The sequence below is a fragment of the Macaca nemestrina genome, chromosome X (assembly GCF_043159975.1).
Source record: "Macaca nemestrina isolate mMacNem1 chromosome X, mMacNem.hap1, whole genome shotgun sequence".
Taxonomy (NCBI): Eukaryota; Metazoa; Chordata; class Mammalia; order Primates; family Cercopithecidae; genus Macaca; species Macaca nemestrina.
The window spans coordinates 129,890,953-129,915,783 of record NC_092145.1 but is presented as its reverse complement, the minus strand read 5'-3'; the positions used below and the strand labels follow the sequence as shown (position 1 = coordinate 129,915,783).

The window sequence follows — 24,831 nt, the reverse complement described above, 5'->3', positions numbered from 1 at the left end:
CTCTTGTCGCCCAGGGTGGAGCTCAATTTCAGCTCACTGCAACCTCCATCTCCTGGGTGGGTTCAAGGGATTCTCCTGCCTCAGCCTCCCGAGTAGCTGGGATTACAGGCACCCACCACCACGCCTGGCTAATTTTTTGTATTTTTAGTAGAGATGGGGTTTCACCATGTTGGCCAGTCTGGTCTCAAACTCCTGACCTTAAGTGATCTGCCTGCTTCGGCCTCCCAAAGTGCTGGGATTACAGGTGTAAACCACTGCGTTGGCCTTCTATTTCTCTTTTATAAGAGCTAGATGCATAGCCGCACTTCCCTTCAAAGGAATCTACACAGTACGCATCTATGTGCTGAGTATCTGTGACCCTTTCTGTCTCCACGTCCAAGATAAATGGAGTGGAACCTTACACCATTGCTATTAGTATTGTATCAGCTCTCTTTTATTATTCTTGTTTTTCCTATTCTGTAAAAGAAATCCATACTGTTAATTAATGTGTTAAATTTCCTACAATTAGAGAACCATTTTGGTTTTTTAAGGAGTAGGGAATTGCCTCTTAATTTACCTTTATCTTCAATAGGTTTCTTTTTACCTAAAGAGAAGTTATTTCTGATGCTGCCTTATATCTTTTATGAATCCATATGAAAAGAAAGTCGAACATCTTATATGGCATTTCATCTCATTGGACTTTTTCTACCAGTGAACAAGAACTTCAGTTACTGAATAACTTTAAACATCCTTGATATCTGCCTGCATTTTTACCTTAATATTACAATCTATTTTTCAGGTTTTCAATTCAAAAACAGCTGAACTACTTAGTCATCATCAAGTGGAAATAAAACAAGAGTTCCCAAGAGAAGGGTATGTTTCCTAATTCGATATGTAAAGACACATTATGTTTGTTAGTCCATCTCACCTGACTTGCCCTGTGGATTTGTAAAGTAAACTTGGTCAGACATCCTCCTGAAAAGATTTGAGAGGTTGTTATTAGTCAAGAAAATATGCAATAACTTGGTATGTCTTACATGTCAGGAATTGATGGCTTAGGAATTCAGTTACCAACAAGGAATGAATAATAAAGTAATAAAGCAAAAGAGTATTAAATATCAGAAATTTTACGTTAACTTTGAAGTCATTGAGTTCTGTGTTCCTATTATTGCAAAAATGCTGCTTTGCTGATTTGAGTGTCAGGTTTGATTTATAATAAAGGTATCTTTTAAAAAAGTATTCACATATCTTAATATCTAATACTAAAATCACATTTTTGGGAATAGTATTCATAAGTAGTAATTGTAATTAAATATAATGTTAAGTATATTATTTAAAATTTAATAATGTTTATGATATAACCACTTTGAAAAACTGTGTTGCAGTTTATTGCAAAGCTAACCATACACCTGCAGCATTTCACTCTTAGGAATTTACCCAAGAGGAATAAAAGCATATGCCCATCGAAAGACTTGCACACGAATGTTTATAGTTACTTTATTAAAAGTAGCCCCAAACGCCAGTTGCGGTGGCTCACGCCTGTAATCCCAGCACTTTGGGAGGCCGAGGCGGGCAGATCACGAGGTCAGGAGATCGAGACCATCCTGGGGAACACTGTGAAACCCCGTCTGTATTAAAAATACAAAAAAAATTAACTGGGCGTGGTGGCGGGCACCTGTAGTCTCAGCTACTCGGGAGGCTGAGGCAGGAGAATGGCATGAACCCGGGAGGCGGAGCTTGCAGTAAGCAGAGATCGCGCCACTGCACTCCAGCCTGGGAGACAGTGAGACTCCATCTCAAAAAAAAAGGTAGCCCCAACTGGAAACCACCCAAATGTCTGTCATCAGTAGGATGGATAACAATGGAATACCATTTAGTAATTTTTAAAAAGTGAACAGATACTTGCAACAACATGAGGGAATGTCACTGGAATTATGGAAAATAAAAAAGTTGGATACAAAAGAGTATATACTACATGACTCCATTGATCTGAAATTTTATAATAGTCTAAACTAATCTAGGATGATAGGAATCAGAAAAGTGGTTGTCTGTGAGGTGTGTCATTCACTTGAAAGGAGCATGAAAGAACTTTCTGAGATGCTGGAAGTATTTTGTATCTTGACTGGGGTGTTGCTTAGATGGGTATTTCCACTTGTCAAAACTCAGCAAATTGTGCGCTTTAGATCTGTGCATTTCACTGTAAAGTTTACCTCAATTTAAGAAAGAGAGAAAAAAATTGATGTGTTTCCAAATTGTATTGTCTTCTTCACATGAAAAAAATGTTCTATTTTTTAGAGTTCCTTTGTTTAATAATAAAAGTTATTGATACATTAGCAGCATTAGCATGACTGTCCACAAGACTGAGCCCAGTGCAATTTGTAAAGAAGATACCTGAGTCTTGGCTAGATGAAAATTATAAATACACAGAAGGAGACTGGGTTTTTAAAAATAAATTAAAGACGGCCAAGTGCGGTGGCTCACGCCTGTAATCCCAGCACTTTGGGAGGCTGAGGCAGGTGGATCACAAGGTCAGGAGATCGAGACCATCCTGGCTAACACGGTGAAACCCCGTCTCTACTAAAAATACGACAAATTAGCTGGGCGTGGTGGCGGGTGCCTGTAGTCCCAGCTACTCGGGAGGCTGAGGCAGGAGCATGGCATGAACCCGGGAGGTGGAGCTTGCAGTGAGCCGAGATTGTGCTACTGCACTCCAGCCTGGGCGACAGAGCGAGACTCTGTCTCAAACAATAAATAAATAAATAAATAAATAAATAAATAAATAAATAAAATACATAAAAATAATAAATTAGAGACAGAATTCAAAGCCCAGGAAAGGGAAGAATTTAGTTAGGCCTGAGAAAGGCAGAGAAGAAAGGCAGTTGGAATTCCCTTGCTACTTCTGGATCCTATGGTAGAATCATTTTAGGTTGTATCATTTCTACTTTTGAACTTCCTCAAATTACCATATTTCTCCTAGGCTTCTCACCCTTCTCATTTACTATTAGCCTTTCATCCTTCTGAGGCCCTGGTACTTTACCAAAATTGTACTGAGATTGGGTCTAAGAACTTGGACCAATCACTCATCTACATGAAATAGTTAAAAGGAGTTTTAAATTTTTCCCTAAATTTCAACAAAACATTTTGGGAAAAAAGTAGCAAAAAAGAATATTATACTTATTTGACTTTTCGGAATTCCTTTTGCTTCACAAATATATCATTCTGAATAATAATAAATATATTTCTGTCTACCTAGAAATAACCAGCGATTAGTGAAACATGCAGATAATTTATCAAAATTAATGGAATCTGCAGGATATAAAGAAGGGGAACAAATTTCTTATTGGACTTGGAAAAATAATTTAAAATAGGTAGATATTTGCTGTTTGTGGCCTGCTATTAGTGGCCTCCTTGAAAATGATTAATTACTATGTGGAGAATATTAAAATTGTAAGGAAATAGGCTTTTATTGAAATCGTTTCTTTAAAATGTGGAATGTAATTTGCTTTGCTTAATCTGATTTTCTTTAATGTATGCATCAGCCATACCCTCATAAGTTAACTTTTCTATAGAAAAAAGTTATATTTGTGTTGCTTTCTTACTGACTAACCAAATGCCTTCTTTTGTTCAAAGATGGGTGGAACAGGACCCTAAAGAAATTCTACACTCTGTCTATGAGTGTATAGAGAAAACATGTGAGAAACTTGGACAGCTCAATATTGATATTTCCAACATAAAAGGTATTTTAATAGAATATTTTACCCACATAATAAGACTCTCTCAATCAAATTCATTAATTTATTCTTTCAGCTTATAATTGAGTGTCTATGCAGTGCCAAGCATTTCTGTAAGAACTTGAGGATACAACACTAAACAGGAAGGTTCAAGTTCTTGTCCTTATGGAGCTTTTATTTGGATGGGGGCAAGATAATAAGAGCAGACAAATATAATTTCAAATACTAAAAAGTTCCATCCAAAAAATAAAAACCAAGTGGTATGGCGGGTTGTGCCTAGAAGGGCTTGCTTTAGATTAGGTGGCCAGGAAAAGCTTTTCTGAGGATGTGACACTTTTGCTGAGCTCTCAAAGTGCAAAAGGGGTCAGCTATGTGTCTAGAAGAGTGTTTGAGGGAAAGGATGCAGCACGTACAAAGGCCCTGAAGTGGGAATAAGCCTGGGACATTTCCGGGTCAGAAAGAAGGCCAGCATGTCAAAAGAAGACTAAAAGTGTTGAGCAGTGAGAGTGGGTAGGGGGTTTCCGTAGGAGATCAAATTGTGGAAGTGGGTCAGGCTTCATCAGCCATATTTAGGATTTTGGATGTTATTCTTAGTATCATAGGGAGCCATGAGAAAGTTTAAGCAAGGTGGCAAGGGATGACTTGCAGTTTCAAGGCAACTTTCTGACTGCTGTGTGGAGAGTAGATGGTAAAGGCAAAAGTGTGGACACAGGGAGACCAGTGCGGAGGCTGCTATGGAAGTCCTGAGAGAGGATGGTGGCTTGACCAATAATGGTAGCAGTGGAGGTGGAGAGAAAGGGTCATAATTTGCTGATAGACTGGATGTTTCGGTAACAGAGAGAGTAGAGGGAAGAGATTGGTCAAAGGTGATGCTTGCATTTTTGCCAGATCTCCTGGATAGATGAGGATGCCTTTTGCTAAGGAGAGAAAGACTGGAGGAAGGAGTAGGTTGTGGGGAAGGGGTGTTTGAAATCCAAACTCTTCACTTATAAAATTTCCCTGAAATAATTGCTTGAGAGTATTAGATTGTTATGAATTTCTCTGTGAAGTCCTAGTAGTTTTTTTTTTTGTTGTTGTTGTTGTTGTTTTTTAGACAGAGTCTCAATCTTGTCACCTGGGCTGGAGTGCAGTGGCACAATCTCAGCTCGCTACAACTTCTACCTCCCAGGTTCAAGCAGTTCTCCTGCCTCAGCCTCTCGAGTAGCTGGGATTATAGGCACACACCACCATGCCCAGCTAATTTTTTTTTTGTATTTTTAGTAGAGACAGGGTTTCACCATGCTGGCCAGGCTGGTCTCGAAATCCTGACCTCGTGACCCACCCGCCTAAGCCTCCCAAAGTGTTGGGATTACAGGCGTGAGCCACCGCGCCTGGTGAAGTCCTAGTAGTTTTAATTGAATATCTACGTTTGACTTTTCATCATTCAGGTAGGGAAAGAAAAATCCAGCCACCCAAGATTGATGTAATAGCATAAAAGGTGGAAGCGTAATGTGGAAGTTTGCTGTCTACTTTATAGCCTCAAATTTTCTTTCTTTTTTTTTTTTTTTTTGAGGTGGAGTCTCGCTCTGTCACCCAGGCTGGAGTGCAGTGGCGCGATCTCGGCTCACTGCAAGCTCCGCCTCCCGGGTTCCCGCCATTCTCCTGCCTCAGCCTCCCGAGTAGCTGGGACTACAGGCGCTGCCACCACGCCCGGCTAATTTTTTTGTATTTTTAGTGGAGACGGGGTTTCATTGTGTTAGCCAGGATGGTCTCGATCTCCTGACCTCGTGATCCGCCCGTCTCGGCCTCCCAAAGTGCTGGGATTGCCGGGCGCGGTGGCTCACGCCTGTAATCCCAGCACTTTGGGAGGCCGAGGCGGGCGGATCACAAGGTCAGGAGATCGAGACCACGGTGAAACCCCGTCTCTACTAAAAATACAAAAAATTAGCCGGGCGCGGTGGCGGGCGCCTGTAGTCCCAGCTACTCAGGAGGCTGAGGCAGGAGAATGGCGTAAACCCAGGAGGCGGAGCTTGCAGTGAGCCGAGATCGCGCCACTGCACTCCAGCCTGGGCTACAGAGGGAGACTCCGTCTCAAAAAAAAAAAAAAAAAAAAAGTGCTGGGATTACAGGCTTGAGCCACCGCGCCCGGCCTATAGCCTCAAATTTTCAAGTTTACCATTCAAGGGCTCTTTTTTTCCTCCTTAGGTAATTTGACTATAGATAGAGAGATCATCAGTTGGTGGTGGTGGCTTGATTGCCATCATCTTGGCTTTGATACCATCACTCCTGAGCCTTTCCTCTGTTTGTATAAATTCAAACTCACTTAAAAAAAAAAGACTACAAATCTGTAGAGTGCCTACTATGTGCCAGATGTGCTAAGGATACAATGGAGCTAATGCTTAAGTGCAGACATGTTAATCTGATAATCACAAATAAATGGAAATGCATAAAATAATAGAGTTATTTCTGTTTTTGCAGATTTTTTAAAGTATAATTTGATATTTTATTAACAACTTTTAATATCGTGCACATATTAATCCTATCCTCCTTTTATCCCTATATCTAAGTGGAAGGGCTTCAACTTATTTTAGGGTTGCAGTCCTGAACTTTAGGTTAATTGTGCATTAGTGATTGTTGTTGATCATTTCCTTGAGCTGTTCTTGCAGGTCTCACAGTCTAAACAGTGGGAACAAATAATAGGTAATCAGTAGCACGCTCTGTCAAAATTACCAAAGACATAGGTAATCCAGGCAGCTTAAAGCCATGTTTAGAATGTAGAGTCCAGGGTGATTGACCATGGCTTTGACATCATTCTACCTCCCTTACAGGAAAGGTAGGCTGTGATATGTTGGCTTTCTGGACCCACTTGGGTGCTATTCCTTTTTCTCTTGCTTTTACGGTTTATGTGAAGATGACACACAACTCCTGCCCAAGTGACTTGTCTTCCACATGCACTACCTGGTCTAAGAATTGAACAGGCAACTTCTCTATACTCCTCTGTTTCTGGCCAGTGTGAAGTCCACATCTGAGCCAAAGTGACCCAGCACTTCCATCTGTACAACTACCATCCTCTGGCTACAGAAGAGAACATCCCACAAGCTCCTACATACCAGGCCAGTTGTACTATTTTTTTTTTCCCAGAAAATTTATCCAATTGGCATTGCCAAGGGCCAAGCTTTTGCTTGCCTGTGTAGAACTCTAGATCACAAACTGTTAAAGCTGTAAAGGAGACCGGGTGCAGTGGCTCATGCCTGTAATCCCAGAACTTTGGGAGGCCGAGGTGGGTGGATCACGAGATCAGGAGTTTGAGACCAGCCTGGTCAACATGGTGAAACCCCGTCTCTACTGAAAATACAAAAATTAGTCAGGCGTGCTTGTGGGTGCCTGTAATCCCAGCTACTTGGGAGGTTGAGGCAGGAGAATCGCTTGAACCTGGGAGGCAGAGGTTGTGGTGAGCCGAGATTGCCCCACTGTACTCCAGCCTGGGCAACAGAGCAAGACTTTGTCTCAAAAAAAACAAAACAAACAAACAAAAAAGGCTGGGCACACAGTGGCTCACGCGTGTAATCCCAGCACTTCGGGAGGTCGAGGCAGGCGGATCACCTGAGGTCAGGAGTTCTTGACCAGCCTGGCCAACATGGTGAAACCCTGTCTCTACTAAAAATACAAAAAATTAGCCAGGCGTGGTGGCACACACCTGTAATCCCAGCTACTCGGGAGGCTGAGGCAGGAGAATCTCTTGAACCTGGGAGGTGAAAGTTGAAGTGAGCTGAGATGGCGCCATTGCACTCCAGCTTGGGCAACAAGAGCGAAACTCCAACTCAAAAAAAAAAAAAAGGAAAAACTGTAAAGGATCTTCAGTCAACTAGACCAGCTCCCTCTATCTGCAAATTAGGGAAGGGGACTTACTGCAGGTTATGTAGCTTTTTAATGGTGGATTAGCATTAAAGCACAGCTCCCCTGACTCCTAGACCAGTGTTCTTTATCCTGAGCCACACTGATGATAATCTCACAAACCACTTCTGTTTTTATTTCTTGTATGGCAAGTAAATTAACTTTGCCAACTGAAGAGTGATATCATTTATAGTCTTACCTGACAGTCATTAAGGGTTCTTCATGTCTGGTATTTCCTTGGCAAATTCCATTTCATTGGTTTTGTTGTCCTTATCTGACAGAAGGTTTGTTGATTTCAGGTCACTAGGAGCAATGCCTCCAAAATTAAAATTAACTCTCCAACTGAGCAGCACACACTAGCCCAAGGCAATTAAATAGACTGCTTCTTTCCTTCTAGGGGTAGAGTCAGCTCTGTTTGCCTGTCACTGGGCTCAAGGAATTACGAAGTATAAAGAGTTACAGTATCAATTACAAAATATAAAGAGTTATGGCTGGGCATGGTGGCTCACGCCTGTAATCCCAGCACTTTGGGAGGCCGAGGCGGGCGGATCACCTGAGGTCAGGAGTTCGAGACCTGCCTGATCAACTTGGAGAAACCCCGTCTCTACTAAAAATACAAAATTATCTGGGCGTGGTGGCTCATGCCTGTAATCTCAGCTACTCGGGAGGCTGAAGCAGGAAAATCGCTTGAACCCAGGAGGCAGAGGTTGCGGTGAGCCGAGATCACACCGAGCCAAGATTGCTCCATTGTACTCCAGCCTAGGCAACAAGAGTGAAATGCCGTCTCAAAAAAAAAAAAAAAAAAACAAAACACAAAACCAGTTACATATTCATTCATGTGATAGAACCAAAACATAACATAAACTGTTTCAAAATTGAGAGCATAAAATTCTCAGAGATTAGATTATCTTGTATCTAAAACAATTATTTCCCTGTTAGAGAAAAGGGAAACCCACACATCCATTCCTCCATTGCCTTGCCCTACCCAACATATTCACACACATTTCTATCACCTCTTAGACTCATACTCTCAGGGGCCTCTCAGGGGTTTCAGGAAGGCACCTCGTTCTCCAAAATGTTTCCAGCAGCAGCCACATCTCATTTGCAATTTTTCTAACTCACCTCAAGTACACATATTGCAGAGCCTGTTTTAAAAAGCTTTACCAGGCCAGGCGTGGTGGCTCACGCCTGTAATCCCAGCACTTTGGGAGACTGAGGCGAGCAGATCACCTGAGGTCTGGAGTTCAAGGCCAGCCTGACCAACATGGAGAAACCCTGTCTCTACTAAAAAATACAAAATTAGCCAGGCATGGTGGCACATGCCTGTAATCTCAGCTACTCGGGAGGCTGAGGCAGAAGAATCTCTTGAACCGGGGAGGCAGCAGTCGCGGTGAGCTGAGATTGCGCCACTGCACTCCAGCCCAGGCAACAACAGCAAAACTCTGTCTCAAAAAAAAAAAAAAGAAAATAAAAGCCTTATCTCTCTTCCCATATGGTATTACTTTTTGTAGCCAGAGAACCTTCCTCTGAAGCTCTTATTTTCTGTGTGTTTTTAGTTTTCTCCCAAAAAATGTGTTATACATTATGATTTGAATTTTAAAAAAGGATGCATCTCATCCATAATTCTACAGAGACAACAATTATTAACATCCTGGAGTATTTTCAAAGGCTCTTTTTTCTAAGGTATATTTTCTTTTTTTTTTTTTTTTTTTTTTTGAGACAGAGTCTCGCTCTGTAGCCCAGGCTGGAGTGCAGTGGCCGGATCTCAGCTCACTGCAAGCTCCGCCTCCCGGGTTCACGCCATTCTCCGGCCTCAGCCTCCCGAGTAGCTGGGACTACAGGCGCTGCTACCTCGCCCGGCTATTTTTTGTATTTCTTAGTAGAGACGGGGTTTCACCGTGTTAGCCAGGATGGTCTCGATCTCCTGACCTCGTGATCCGCCCATCTCGGCCTCCCAAAGTGCTGGGATTACAGGCTTGAGCCACCGCGCCCGGCCCTAAGGTATATTTTCTTAACTGCGATTATAACTTCACACGTAATTTTAAGAAAAATTAACCAGAGATTTTGAGTGTAGATTTTAACTAGTTTGATTTTACTACTGACGTTCAGTGTAGAGAAAAGTGCCCCCAAAGAGAATATGTGGGTAAAGTATGAAGCTGGTAAATGCAAGAGTAATACAATATATGATAATGGTTATGATATCCGTAAATGAAAGACTTTGAGGCCAGGAAATACATGTTTTATTCATGTGACTTTCATATTATCTTAAATGGTGCACATGAGGAGGAATGGAGAATTATAAAACCTGAATGTGTTATTCCAAGAAAGAAGGAATTAAAATTAGGAACCATTAGGAATGGCACATGTGCTGAGATTAGCAGTCAGAAACGTTTTCTTTAAAAAACATAGAGGATTTTAGGGTAGGAATGATAAGACACTGGAACTTTGAAAGAGTTCGGAGATAAGTTCACACATACGACTTGTGTGCCCTGGGGAGAAATGGGTAATAAAGACATGTTTGTGGCCGGCAGAGAATCCTGGGAAGCTGTTTCACTGGACTTTGTCTGCAAGCAAAGCAATTTTACTTGGCATGAAGGAATCCAATTAAGATAGAAGAGAAAAAAGGAATGCCCAGGGAGGAACCCGTGACTGAAGAATCAGATTGAAATACCTCTAGATTAGATTCTGAAGAAAAGTTAGAATGACCCAGTAAAGATAGGAAGCATGAGAGGCATAGAATAGTTACTCAAGGATTGTGAATAAGAAAGCAGCCAGCTTATTGATGGTAAAATTAACATAGTGAGGAGGAATAGGAGATTTTAGTTGACCATGAGTTCATTTTGATCCCATGTTGTAAAGTTGTCACATACACAAAAAAATCACATTCACAGTATGTGCCCATAGAGCTGCTGCAGAATTCCTTTATTTGCCCTGCTTAGCTCAGTCCCATTCTCTGAAACTGTTACTCTACTCTCTTCTCAATAATGATGACCAAGGCAGCAGCAGTAGGTAATATTTATTGAGTGCTTACTGTGTACCAGGCATCTGTTTTAAAATACATTGACACCTCACTGTAACCCTGATTCCTCACTGTAACCCTGTAAAGTTGGAACTATTATTCTCTCCATTTCACAAGACACAAAACTGAGACCCAGAGTCACACTGCTAGGAAGCACAGGAATTGGAATTGGAATCCCAGCTATCTGGCCTCAGAGCCTGAGCTCTACTGAATGGTGCCCCAAACTCTTGCCCTGTTTTGGCAGATAACCTTACCTCCTGCTTCACGGAGAAAGTTGAGGCTCTGCGGCCTTAAATCCTCACCTTCCTGTTCCTGTGCTTAATATCTGGATCTCCTGCCAACATTCCTTCATCACAAGGGCAGCAATAGCCTTCTGCCCTACTTGGAACTCCTCCCTCCACTTGCGCTGGTAATCCATCCTCTCCTGTCACTACATCAGTCAGAACCAAGTCCCCATTGATTCCCAGCCCCATCCATCCCCTCATTCTCCTTTCTGTTTATTTACTTTTATAAACATTTTTGTCTTACCCAGAATCTCTTCCCTGTACCCAATGCCTCTAAATTTCTTTGGAGTAGAATCTCAATCATCTTTGTATCTCTAGAAAAGATTTAATATCTATATCTATATCTATATATAAACTTTTATTTTCGATACAGAGGGTACATGTGCAGGTTTGTTATGTAAGTATATTGCATGATGCTGAGTGCTGAGGTTTGGGGTACAGATCCCGTGACCCAGTTAGTATACCGCCCGATAGGTAGTTTTAGAAAAGATGTTAAAGTAAGTCAATCTGCATTGGATAAATAGTATTAGAACAAGGGAGCTGATGGTTCCCCCTCAGCTCTGTGCTGGTCAGAACATTCCTAGAGTATTGTGTTTTATTCTGGGTGTACAATTTGAGTGATGTGGACATATACTTGCATGTTCCTAGGCGTGGTGATAAAGGGACTTTAAACCATGCTGTGTTTAGGCAGGGTCAGCTGAAGGAAATTGGATTGTTTAGCCTACACAGCAGAAGACTTGAGGTACAAAAGAGCTGCTTCAAGTTTTTGAAAGACTGGCATGTAGAAGGATTACCCTTACTCTATATATTTCCAAAGAATATGACTAAGATTGGGAGGTGGAAGCTACACAGAAAATGATTTTTTTTTTGAGATGGAGTCTTGCTCTGTCACCCAGGCTGGAGTGCAATGGCCCAATCTTGGCTCGCTGCAAGCTCCACCTCCCAGGTTCATGCCATTCTTCTGCCTCAGCCTCCCAAGTAGCTGGGACTACAGGCACCCACCACCACGCCCAGTTAAATTTTTTGTATTTTTAGTAGAGACGGCGTTTCACCGTGTTAGCCAGGATGGTCTCGATCTCCTGACCTTGGGATCAGCCCACCTCGGCCTCCCAAAGTGCTGGGATTACAGACGTGGCCGGACACAGAAAATGATTTTTATTTTTATTTTTTGAGACAGAATCTAACTATGTTGCCCAGGATGGAGTGCAGTGGCACCATCATAGCTCACTGCAACCCCAAACTCCTGGGCTCAAGCAATCCTCCTGAGTAGCTGGGACTACAGGCGTGCATCACCATACCGCCCTAATTTTTTAAAATTTTTTTGTAGAAACAAGGTCCCACTATGTTGCCCAGGCTGGTCTTGAACTCCTGGGCTTAAGGAATCCTCCTGAGTAGCTGGGACTAAAGGAACACACCACCACACCTAGGTAATTTTTTTTTTTTTTTTGAGATGCAGTCTCCCTCCATGGCCCAGGCTGGAGGGCAGTGGCGCAATCTTGGCTCACTGCAACCTCCGCCTCCTGGGTTCAAGTGCTTCTCCTGCCTCAGCCTCCTGAGTAGCTGGGATTACAGGCACACGCCACCACACCTGGCTGATTTTTTGTATTTTTAGTAGAGACAGGATTTCGCCATGGTGGCCAGGCTGGTCTTGCTCCTGACCTCAGGTGATCCACCTGCCTCGGCCTCCCAAAGTGCTGGAATTACAGGTGCAAGCCACCGCGCCAGGCCATCTGGCTAATTTTTAAAAATTTTTTATAGAGACTGGGTTTTGCTATTTTGCCCAGGGTGATTTTGAACTCCTGGGCTCAAGCAATCCTCCTGCCTCAGCCCCGAGTGGCTAGGACTACAGTTGTCCACTACCACATCTGGCTAATTAGTTTATTTCTTTGTAGAGATGAGGTCTTGCTACATTTTCCAGTCTGGAGGATTTACAAAAAGAAGAAAAGCACCAAAGTTGTCCAATAGAGATTGCTCTGCCTTGAGAGATGTAGTGAATATCTTGTCACTAGAAGTGCTGTCTGGATGGTCATATGCCAGGTGATTCTAGAGAAGATTTGAGCTTAGAAAGTATTTTTTGTTATACAGCCTTTAAGGTCTGTCCTGATCTTAAATTCTGGAAGAGCTGGATCCTTTAGCCCAGTGTGTTCTAGCCAGGATGCACATTAGAATCACCTGGGGAAGTTTTAGGAACCCATAGCAATGCTCACATCCCATCCCAGGTCAGTTAAATTGGAATGTTTTGACCAGGGCTTGGGCATTGGTATTTTTTAAGAGCTCCTCAGTTCATCCTGGCTAACACAGTGAAACCCTGTCTCTACTAAAAATACAAAAAATTAGCCAGGTGTGGTGGCAGATGCCTGTAGTCCCAGCTACTCGGGAGGCTGAGGCAGGAGAATGGCGTGAACCTGGGAGGTGGGACTTGCAGTGAGCCGAAATCGCGCCACTGCCCTGCAGCCTCCAGCCTGGGCCACAGAACGAGATTCCGTCTTTAAAAAAAAAAAAAAAGCTCAGTTGATTCTAAAGTACAATCAAGTCTGAAAACCTCCAATTTAGCTCAAGCAAGCTGAATTGAGTAAGATAGTGTGATAGTGTGGGTTAGTGTTTTTTACATTAAATACAGTACTTGTACTTGTTTTATGTAGGTCAGTGTAATGTAAATGCCATTATATATTATATTTATGCCTGATTCAAATTCTTATGTATTGTGACATATTAAATACAGGAATAAAACTGAATTTCTAACAAATCATAAGGATGCTCAGCATAAAGGATTTTGTCCATAGCTATTTTCTTAAAATGTAGGCATGTACATGCACGCACACACACACGCGCACACACACACACAAATGCACACACATAAGGAGGAAAATTTCTTGTAGCATTTGGTAAACAATTGAATGAGTTGATTATTGGTCTGCTCAGAATAATAAATTGGGTATTATAAATTTGCAAAGTTATTGCATTCCTTAAAGCAACCAGTGTGCCTTTTATTTGGGTATTGATCTGGGTCCCTGTCATTGTGTGCTAGTAGTAAAGCTGGAAGGAGTATGTAGAAATGAAAAGAAATACTTGGCATTGAGTATTGACTTTTTCTGGAGCCACTCAAAGAAAATAAACGAATCACTACAAATATTTCAAATATTTTTTTGATTTGTTATGTTTAGTTGCGTCTCTAGTAAGATGAGAGCTATTCTCCTGAAGTAGTTTCCTACTTGTTAAAATTTCGACTTCCTTCTGTTTAACTTTCTCTTTAAAGCTATTGGTGTCAGCAACCAGAGGGAAACCACTGTAGTCTGGGACAAGATAACTGGAGAGCCTCTCTACAATGCTGTGGGTAAGCTGTCATGCATGGATGTCAAATGTAGGGCCTTTCTTCACATTGCAAATGTGGTCATGTTAAAATATCTTGCTAAAAAAGCATTTAGTTGCCAGGTGTGGTGGCTCACGCCTGTAATCCCAGCACTTTGGGAGACTGAGGTGGGTGGATCACGAGGTCAGGAGTTCAAGACCAACCTGGAAACCCCTTCTCTACTAAAAATACAAAAATTAGCCGGGTGTGGTGACACATGCCTGTAGTCCCAGCTACTTGGGAGGCTGAGGCAGGAGAATTGCTTGAACCTGGGAGGCAGAGGTTGCAGTGAACCAAGACCTTGCCATTGCACTCCAGCCTGGGCAACAGAGTGAGACTCCATCTCAAAAAAAAAAAAGGAAAAAAAAAAAAAAAGCATGCAGTCATGGTCACTATAATCTTGATGGGATGGGCAGAAGAGTCTGCTAAGAAATTGACTGCTGTATATTTACCATTTTTGGATCATACATATTCACATATTATATGTGAATTAACTCTCCTATGCTCTCTCCTCTTGCTGATTGTCTTACAAATGGGCAAATGTTTGCCAAATTGTTTTGACATCTAAAAGAGATCTTACCTCCTTACCCTCAAAAAATTGAAATAACGTATGTTCACAGTCATTTTTCTACAAAGTACTTGTGTGTTTGTCTTTCCATCTAGGAATCTGAATTCTTCTTGTAAGGTTATAAAAATAGAATATTCAAATTTTAGCTGCTTCTGCTACACATGTGGCTATTTGAGCAGGGATTAAAAAGCCCAAAATCTCAAATATACCACTTTTAGGTATCACAACTTATTAGGTGTAAATGATCCTAAGTATATTTTAGCATCATTATTAGCATATGACAGTTGTTGAACACTGAATGACACGACCACTTCCTAAAAGGAAAATTTTGTTCTAAATTGCAATCACTAAAAGACTTCATTGTGTCAGATAGCAAAGCACAATTTTTTATCAATAAAATACTAGGTTGTTGGGGTGGGGAATGGAATCAGAAATTATCAGAGAGGGGATAATTTTGGGAGAATAATCTTTATTAAAAGTTAAAGTAATGTTATCGTATTATAGGAAAGCATTTACTATGTTTTCTACATTTATGATAAAATAAATTCTCAAAAAATTTGAAAGAATTACAACTAAAGATCCTTTTAGTACATCTTTTTCTGTACTGTTTTTTTTTTTTCTTTCTTTTTTTATTGAGACAAGGGTCTTGCTGTCGCACAGGCTGGGGTGCAATGGCACAACCTTGGCTCACTGCAACTTCTGCCTCCTGGGTTCAAGCAATTCTCCTGCCTCAGCCTCCCAAGTAGCTGGGATCACAGGCGCCCACCACCACACCCAGCTATTTTTTTTTTTTTTGTATTTTTTAGTAGAGATGGGGTTTCACCATGGTGGCCAGGCTGGTCTTGAACTCCTGACCTCAGGTGATCCACCTGTCTCAGCCTCCCAAAGTGCTGGGATTACTGGTGTGAGCCACCACGCCCAGCCAAAAGTATATCTTTTAAATGTTTATTTTGTTCTCATTCTCATGAGTAGTTCATTTTGAATATAAGTAAGACAAATGACTAGTATTTAGGAGAGTATCCTTTGATAGATCAGTGTTAGCTAATTTCCTGAACTAGTTAAGGTTTTACTTTCTTTTGTTTTCTTAATGAAAGGAAGAGCCTACTCAGGCAAACCAGAAAGTTCCAGTTAAATTCTGAGCTTTTTTTTTTTTTTTTCTTTTTTCTTTTTTTGAGACAGAGTCTTCTCTTTCACCCAGGCTGGAGTGCAGTGGCACAGTCTCGGCTCACTCTACCTCCCAGATTCAAGTGATTTTCATGCCTCGGCCTCCCAAGTAGCTGGGATTATAGGTGTGCACCATCACGCCCGGCTAATTTTTGTATTTTCAGTAGAGACAGGGTTTCACCATGTTGGCCGGGCTGGTCTCAAACTCCTGACCTCAGGTGATCCGCCCACCTTGGCACGCCTGGCCAGTTCCAGTTAAATTCTAAACACTGAATTGTAAAAATGGAACTTTGGACTTTGAATTGTTATTTTTCAAATAATGCAACTAGGTAAGCTGAAGTTACTCTTACAGTAAAGATTCAAGTAATTGTTTTACTAGAAAATCTTTCTGTGATGTGCTTATTTACTTATTTCCTTCTCTTCTGCCTGTGTTTCTCTGCACCCCTCCCCCATTCTACGTGCTTTGCAGTATTAATTCAAATGTTCATAGAATATGAGGAACTCTTTTCTTCTATCCTGAGCTACATGCATGTTTTGAGAACCTCTTACATGTTTGATGTTATCCTGGGTACTATAAAACATACAAATTATATTGGCTGTTTTTGTAAGCACTTTATAATCTAGTTTTGGAAAGGAAAAACTAGATTAGGGAACAATCCATAAAACAAAATTAGGGAATAGTTGATAAATCATGTGTTGATAAGTTGAATAGGAATTAGAGCAAGTACATATCAGTATGGATTTTGAAATTTTAGCATACTTTTCACAGTGGAGGTTGAACTACACTTGGGCCTTGAAGCGTATGTTGGATTGCATTAGGAAAAGAGAAAATTGAGGAATAATGTGAACAAGCTATGAAGGTGAAAATGTGTACACATATTTTGCCAGAGTAAAGAAATGGATGAGTTTCACGCATAGGTTGACTCATTTTTTTATTTTTAGTAGAACTAGCAGTGATAATAATACTCAGTAAGTGCTAACTGCTATTACTTTGGGATTGTGCTAAGTATTTTACCCATATTATTTAATCTCACTGACCCTGTGAAACAGATTTTACTACCCCTGTTTTATAAATTAATTGTGGAAAAGCTCAATAACTTGTCCAATGGCATGTAGCTATAAGTAGAGTAAAACCACAGTTTAAACATGAACACCCTCCAACCTCAAAGCTTATGTTCTAATTTGGATAGACGGGGGTTGGTGAGGATATAGAGGGGGCTGAAAGCCATGCAGTGTAGTGTAGACTTAAAGCATGGGGCAGCTTGAGGCAAAACAGATGATAAAGGAGAGTTTAGCCATCCCATGATGGTGGAATGGGTTGTTTCAAGTGCATCAGTATGCTGAGAACAGCCAGAAAACCTGGATGAAAATGAAATAGAATTCTGAACAACTGGAAGGCTACCAAGACAGTGAGGAGAGGAGGAAAGCCCAGAGATGTAAGCCTAGCACTTGGTGTTGCTTATCTCCTAGAGATACCAGTAGGTTCTGAAAGGAGTATCTGACAGGTCCATAAAGATAAGGAGGCAAAAGGTGGAGTCAAGGGCTGCCAAGGGTCAGGATGAGTATTGGTAAAATCCCAGACTTTGAACTGGAACTGTGAAAGGTCAAATCCTGAAAGTGAGGTAGACTGAAAATAAAGCAACCCTCACAGGAACTGAAGCACAGATTCAAATGATCTTTAACGCTAATTGGATTAAGATGATCTGAGATTGCTAATGCTAGTGGCCTAACTTCCTTTCAGAAATAAAAGTAAATCCTTTCTGGAGGAAGACAACATCAATTAGAGCCTCAAAAAATCTCTAGAATTTTTCATATGCATTATCTAGTTTTCTATTTAAAAAAAAAGCATGCATACAAAACAAAACGTGACTGAAAAGCAACAGAAACAAGTGACATTAGAAACAAACTCAAGAAATTCAGATACTAGAGTTTTTAGACTTTAAAATAGCCATAATTAATATGTTCAAGGAATTAATTGACAAGATTGAGATCGATAATCTTGGCAAAGAATTGAAAGTGCATTTTAAATGGACATTTTAGAACTGTATTAAGAACTCAATTGATGGGGTTTTACCATCAGAGGAGACATAGCTGCAGATGAATTTGTGAGCTGGAAGATGAATCAGAACTGCAAGAGAGAGTAAAATATTTAGACTGAAGCACAGAGAAACAAAAGTTTAGAAAATGCACAAAAGAATGTAAGAGAAATACAGGAAAAGGTGAAGAAGTTTAATGTATTTGTAATTGGACTTCCAGAAGGAAAGGAAAGAGAAAAAACAAGGCAGAAATAACATTTGACAGATAATGGGAGAAAGTTTTTCAAAACTGATGAAAGATGCCAAGCTGTAGATTCAATAAGCACTATAATCCCTAGGCAAGATGAATATACAGAAGACCATACTTACGCTGGGATATGAAGATATAAAGTTTTGAAGTAGCCTGAGGAAAAAAGATATGTAAACTTCAAAAAGAGTGACCCTAAGACTTTCAGCTAAGTTATCAATGGAAACAAAGGAAGTCAGAATGCAATGGAATGAAACCTTTAAAGTACTCAAAGAAAGTAACTTCCACATACAGTTCTATATCCAGTGAAAAAATTATTAAGAAATGAAAGTGAAATATACTAGGAGTTGGTGAGGATATAGAGGTCACCAAAAGCTATGCAGAGTAGTGTAGACTTGATACACTAGGCAGCTAACCCATTGTCTTAGTCCATTCAGGCTACTATAACAAAATACCCTAGATTGGATAATTTATAAACAACAAAAATTGTATTGTTTATACATTGGATAGGGCATAAAGAGGAGGGAGAAAATAAAGCAGGCCTGTGAGATTTTCAGCCTGAGAGAACAGAAGGAAATTAAATAATATTTAGGGGGTACCAAACTGAGAGAAAAAATGGCCTTGTTTTGGACAAGGTGAGTATTGGACTTGTAATAGAAGCTAATTTTGGGCAATGAGAAATTAGATGGTTCCAAATGTAGACTTGGAAATTGATAACATAGATGTGATAATCTCAATTTATTATAGATGAACTCACTATAGTAATTAATGTAAAATTAATTCAATGAAAGAATAGGTGCCTTTCTGTGTTCCAGGTTTTGTGATAACCCTTGGCATATAGTGACAAACCAGGAAGACCTTGTACTTGCCTTTGTGCTACAGAAACTAAGGATGGGAGTTTGGAAGCTAGAAGGAGAAAGGGAAATAGGAAAGGAGGAGAGCCACTAAGAAATAACAAGGATAGATTCTGCCTCCAGTTATATTTCATCCAGGAAAACACTGAAGTGTCATATCTCCATGTAGGTCTTCAGTTGAAAATATCAACATAATATTAAATCTTCAGCAGTTTTATTCTAAAGCAACACAAGGTAGGATGAATGGAAACAATGAGATTTTCACATATATTTGTCTTTGAACTTCTTTTGCTTTGTTTGTATCACAGTCTGTGGGTTTTATACTTTTTTCTCTGTCTCAGTTCATGCTGCTTTAACAAAAATATCATAGGCTGGGTGGCTTATAGAGTAGAAATTTGTTTCTCACATTTCTGGAAGCTAGAAGTTCAAGATCAAGGTGCTCACCCATCTGGTGTCTAGTGAGGACCTACTTCCTGGTTTGCAGATGACTGTCTTCTCATCCTCATATGGCAGAGAGTGATAAAAAGAAAGCAAGCTCTCTCCTCTTTTAATGAGGGTACTGATCTCATTAATGAGGGCTCCACCCTCATGACCTAATTTACCTCTCAAAGGTCCCGTCTCTAATACCATCATATTAGGAGTTAAGATTTTAACATGTGAATTTGGAAGAGACATGTACATTCAGTCCATAGCATTCTCTTTGTATGCTTTCTTCTTTCCTTGTCTATTTCTTTTGTAAATCTCTGTAACTCTAGGCCTGTCCTTCTCCACTTTATTTCTCTGTCTTACTAAATTATACAACAGATGATATATGCATATATATAGCTGTATGTAAATATATATATATTTTAAATAGAGATAGGGTCTCACTGTGTTGAGTAGGCTGGTCTTGAACTCCTGGCCTCAAGTGATCCTCCCATTTCGGCCTCCCAAAGTGCTGGGATTACAGGTGTGAGCCACCATGCCCGGCCAGATGAGCAATATTTATTACAAACAAGCATATGAGAGGAGCACCTTATGTTTCCCTTTTTAAAAACTTCTACATGGCCTCCTTTCTTTATGGCCCAGGGATACTTGATAAGCAGTAATTCACTCACCCCCACTACAGTAACAGAAAACCCAAGATAGGAGAACTTCAGGATGTCATTGTTGGCCATGGCATAGGCTTGATGAAGGTTAAGACCGAGAAGAGCTATTTGATTTTGCTTGCAATAAAGGTATGTTCGTTTATTGACATCTTTTCTATCAGATACGATTATAAACAGAAAAAAATTTAAATGGGTCCATTGAGGAACAGATGGCCTAATTTACAAGTTCTATATATTTTTTAATTCTGTGATTAACAAGGTAAACATTAATGTGATATCTAAAATGGGGAAATGTCACTTTGCATCACTGCTTCCCAGCCACTGTGCCATGATGCAGGCATTTACAATAATGACCTCATTGGTGGATCAGCAAGAGCTTTGTGGCCCTGGATCTGAAGCAGGCCTTGGGCTTCTCTTGCCTCTTTTCAGTTATCTGAGTCCTCCTGGTACTTCTCTCTCTCCCTTTTAGCATTATCTTCAATATTCCCTTCCACAGGGTTTCCTCTACCCACCCATTTTTCTAAGCCTTTTCCTTCCAAACGCAGCTTTTATTAATGGTCTATATAACTGGTTGTCTTCTAACTATTATTGAAAAAGTAATTAAGCCACAGATTCAATTGATCAGAAAGCACGAAACTACCCAAGTAGTTAAAATGTGAAGTGGGAGAAGGCTTGAATCAGTGATGTTTAGTAGGTTTACACATACATTTTATTGATGCTATCAGGGAAATGTTCTGTCCGAACTTTAAAGGCCTAGCTGTATTTCCCCCTAATTGGCCAAGTTTGCTCACTCACCACTACAGTTGATTGGTATGCATGATAAGTATAGAGCAATATGACCCTCACTCTGGTAGCTTTCTGTAAAGCACAATTCTTGATTTAATATAAAAATACCATTAATAGGCCGGGCGTGGTGGCTCACGCCTATAATCCCAACACTTTGGGAGGCTAAGGTGGGTGGATCACCTGAGGTCAGGAGTTTGAGACCAGCCTGATCAACATGGAGAAACCCCGTCTCTACTAAAAATACAAAATTAGCTGGGTGTGGTGGTGCATGCCTCTAATCCCAGCTATTCAGAAGACTGAGGTAGGAGAATTGCTTGAACCCAGGATGCAGAGGTTGCAGTGAGCTGAGATTGCACCATTACACTCCAGCCTGGGCAACAAGAGTGAAACTCTATCTCAAAAAAAAAAAAAAAAAAGAAAAAAGGAAACCATTCATAGTAGGGACTAATCCAGCAAGGCAAGAGTCCCTGGCTTAACACTTAGTATATTAAAGAAAACCACCCACAAAAAATATTTCATTGTCCCTGAAACATTTTTCTATATTTAAATGGTAGTGCAAACATTTTTTTGCTAAGATGTTGGATTTAAAGTTCCCAATGGCACACATAACTCTTTATGCAGAGTGTTGCAATTTTAAAGATTGGTTATCGTTTTTACATTTGTTTTCACATACTGGTTAACAGTGGGCCAATTATTAAACCTATGTGATCATGAGTTGAGATCTGAACCTTGAGCTCAGTCCTTTTATCTTTTCTGGAACTGGCTTATGTTTCAAAGAATCAGCAGAAAAGAAAACCATAGATGACAAACCACCTAAAACTCCTAAGCACACTTAACTTTAGACAATAAAGTATGGTTTTTTTTTTTTTAAATTGGTTCTTTGTGGGAGGTTTTTCACTTTTGTAAAATCTAGAATTTTCAGCTTTATTAAGATCCACTTATTTGCCTTTAAAAAAAATTCCATATTACAGGATTCTTTGAAAACCTTACATCTCCCTCAATCCTGGATAAAGAAATACTGCTGTATTTTGGAGTGATTGAATTATTCAAATCTGTCCAAATAAAAAGAAACTGATTTAGTTTTCAACTTTGAGTTATCCAATCTTTAATAATTATTTTTATCCCGTTAAGACTGTGACGTCATCATGGCTATACCTACCTAGAGGTTTAATTCTAGATTCAGGCTCTGGGTTCAGATCCTAGCTTTTCCACTTCCTACCATTCTGTGCCTGTTCCCTTGAGAGTTAAACTGGGGAGACGAAAAGTGTATACCTTACAGGCTTGAGGTGTAGATCAGTGCGTTAATATATGTAGGATACTTAAGCCAGGGCCTGACAGACTCTAAGGCTTCAGTAATTGTTAGCTAGGGCCACTGTTCTGAATTGGCTGATAGCTTTTTTCATCCAGTAATGCCAGATGAAATGATTGGTTTATACATGACAGGTGTTCCTAGGGGAAATGCAGAGCCTACCTGGGATCACCCACACTCAAGTCAGTCATTGATATTTTGGCATTTTATACCCAAGAGCTGAAATTGGCTTTAGCCCCTGCCTTTTGGCATATATGTAAATCAATTTTTCCTTCCCAACTCTCTGGTTTACTTTTGGCCCCACCTGTTTCTGAGAATGAAGGTGAGGGGCAGCCATCAATATAGTCTCTTCCACCTTGCAAATGACCACTTACCCAGCTTAATTAATAGCTTAGCTTTTGACAAATAGTAAAATGCCATAACTAAATCTGTTTTACTATCATGTCTCTTGTGGGAGAAACAACCCCGTATGTAACACTTTGTGTAACTGTCAGCAGTCTGTGCTTAGGATGTGTTCCGTAACCTGGAGCCTCACCTTCACCTCACTTCCTATCACCCTAGCAGCTCATGACAGACCATTTCAGAGAAGATTTATTATTTGTCTTTGTTTCTAGTCAACTGGAAATCAGTTAGATGATTTTAGTGGGGTTTTTTTTTTTTTTTTACTGTGTTTTGTTTTTCCTTCTATTGTTATGACTAATGAAACACTGGAAATTTATGAGGTTTTATTATTCTAAATATTTTAAAAATAATTTATTCCTCTGTACTGTTTGTTACTATGTCACTAACTCTAGTCCATGGGGATTGAGGCAACTACATTTATCTTCACTCTTCAAACTTTTTGTTTTTTCCAGAACAAACTAAATCTACCAGACAGATTGGATGTGACTATTTAATACAAATAAGTTCAGATCGTCCAAGTTGTTTTTATTAACTTACTTATTTGGTGGGCTTGACCATTTAATTCCGCTTTACTTGGTGTAGATAAGGGGAGGGATATACCTTCTAGAAGTGGGCTGTCTAGTGTTCTGACTCCCTAGCATCTATTTTCCTTCTATTTTTTTCCTAATTACTTTGGAAGTTAGCAATCCCCTGTTCCCTCTAGACACGTTGCTCCCTTCTGTGGAGGTGCCTTTTACTCCCAGCTATCTTACCAGGAAAGTGCTTTCTTGGGGACCTGCCTTCCCAAAACAGCCCTTTCATGTCTTAGTGCAGATGGTCACAACACAGACTGTAGCATGCTCCTTGCCATTCCTTTCTAACATCCCCTAGGATTGTGCTTCCTCAGTACACCATCCATCATTTCAATTTAGTGGTTGAATGAATAGTCGATTACCACCTGAGCCACTTTTCTAATTAGGATGCATATATGTTGCCAGGTAGAGAAGAGTCATCCTAAACAAGAAGCAGGTATTTACCTGTCTTCATCCAAATGAAAATATTATTGAATCAGAGATTCATACTGGACTTCCTTTGTTCCCTTTCTGCTCCCCGCCTCTTCCTTTTCTTTTTCTACACTCCAGTGTGTAGAAAAATGTTCATTCTGACGAACTTGCCCAAGTGATCTATCATTTCCTACATGGTCAACAAGAGACCTTGAACCTGGCCATCTCTAGCATGAATTGCCCTTATTTCTTCTAATGCTCCAGCTGCTCCAGTTTCTCCTGGCCCTTCAGTTCCAGTTGCCGTTGTTCCCTCTGGCTCTTCAGTTCCAGCTGCTGGTACTTCCTCAGGTATTGGTGCTCTGGCTATTGCTCACTTCCCAGCCTCCCAAGTCCTATATGTTGGGGGAAATTGACTTCTGCTGCCAGATCTGGATCTGTCATTCCTTTTGATTGTTCTCAGAGATTACCTACACAAGGGGCTTAGTCCTCCAGCTTGGGAGTCTTCTCTTTGGCTTTGGTCTCTTCTGCAAGTCTAATTCTGCCGTCTTAGCTTCTTTAATGAGTTTTCTAATTTTTTTGTTCTTAATTCAATTAATTTTGAGCATTTGTGAATTGCTTGGTAGTGTACCAAACACTGATAGTTTTCTCTTTGGCAGTTTTACTAATGCATTCCATGTATTCTAACTGCCTTAACGTCTGGCTGTAAAAACAAAGTAATTCTTACGACAGCTTTCTATGATCATGGAACAATGGAAGGAGAAAGACTTTAGAGACCATCTAGTCCAGCCTCCTTATTTTATATTTACAGAATCCAGACCAAGAAGGGTAAAATGAATTGCCTAAGTCACATAGCTTATTGTTGGCAAAGCCAAACATTGAATTTTGGTCTCCCTGATTTCACATCCAGTGTTTTGATTCTTTGTGGTGAGGATTTAACTCTGTGTTTACCGCTATTGTCAGTCATAGCTGCAAACTTTCAAGTGAGGAATAAAGTGCCTAAGTGGTCCTTGCTAATAAACAATAGAATCACAGGGCCACTGGGACTCAATTGGGGGGTTCTTTTAGATTTTTTTTTTATTTAACAAATAATTGGAACACACCTAGTATTTTAAAGAACATGCTCTTCAAAAGATGAAAAGAGTTTCTCCCGGGAGGCGGA

The 24,831-nt window shown here is 40.3% G+C and overlaps 1 protein-coding gene across 10 annotated transcripts in view; it reads left to right on the top strand.

The window, feature by feature from the left end:
* The window catches only part of LOC105490354 (glycerol kinase), an 82,685-nt gene that overhangs the window by 11,707 nt on the left and 46,147 nt on the right, over nt 1–24,831 (top strand). For 5 of the 10 annotated variants that reach the window (XM_071088652.1, XM_011755874.3, XM_024795574.2 and 2 more), the window contains exons 2-5: nt 779–852; nt 3,610–3,716; nt 14,143–14,220; nt 23,937–24,020. In XM_071088652.1, coding sequence (XP_070944753.1) covers nt 779–852; nt 3,610–3,716; nt 14,143–14,220; nt 23,937–24,020 — 343 coding nt within the window. Of the gene's footprint in view, nt 1–778; nt 853–3,609; nt 3,717–14,142; nt 14,221–19,273; nt 19,339–23,936; nt 24,021–24,831 lie in introns of all 10 variants that reach the window. The other 5 variants (XM_011755877.3, XM_011755875.2, XM_071088654.1 and 2 more) reach the window with 2 other exon arrangements.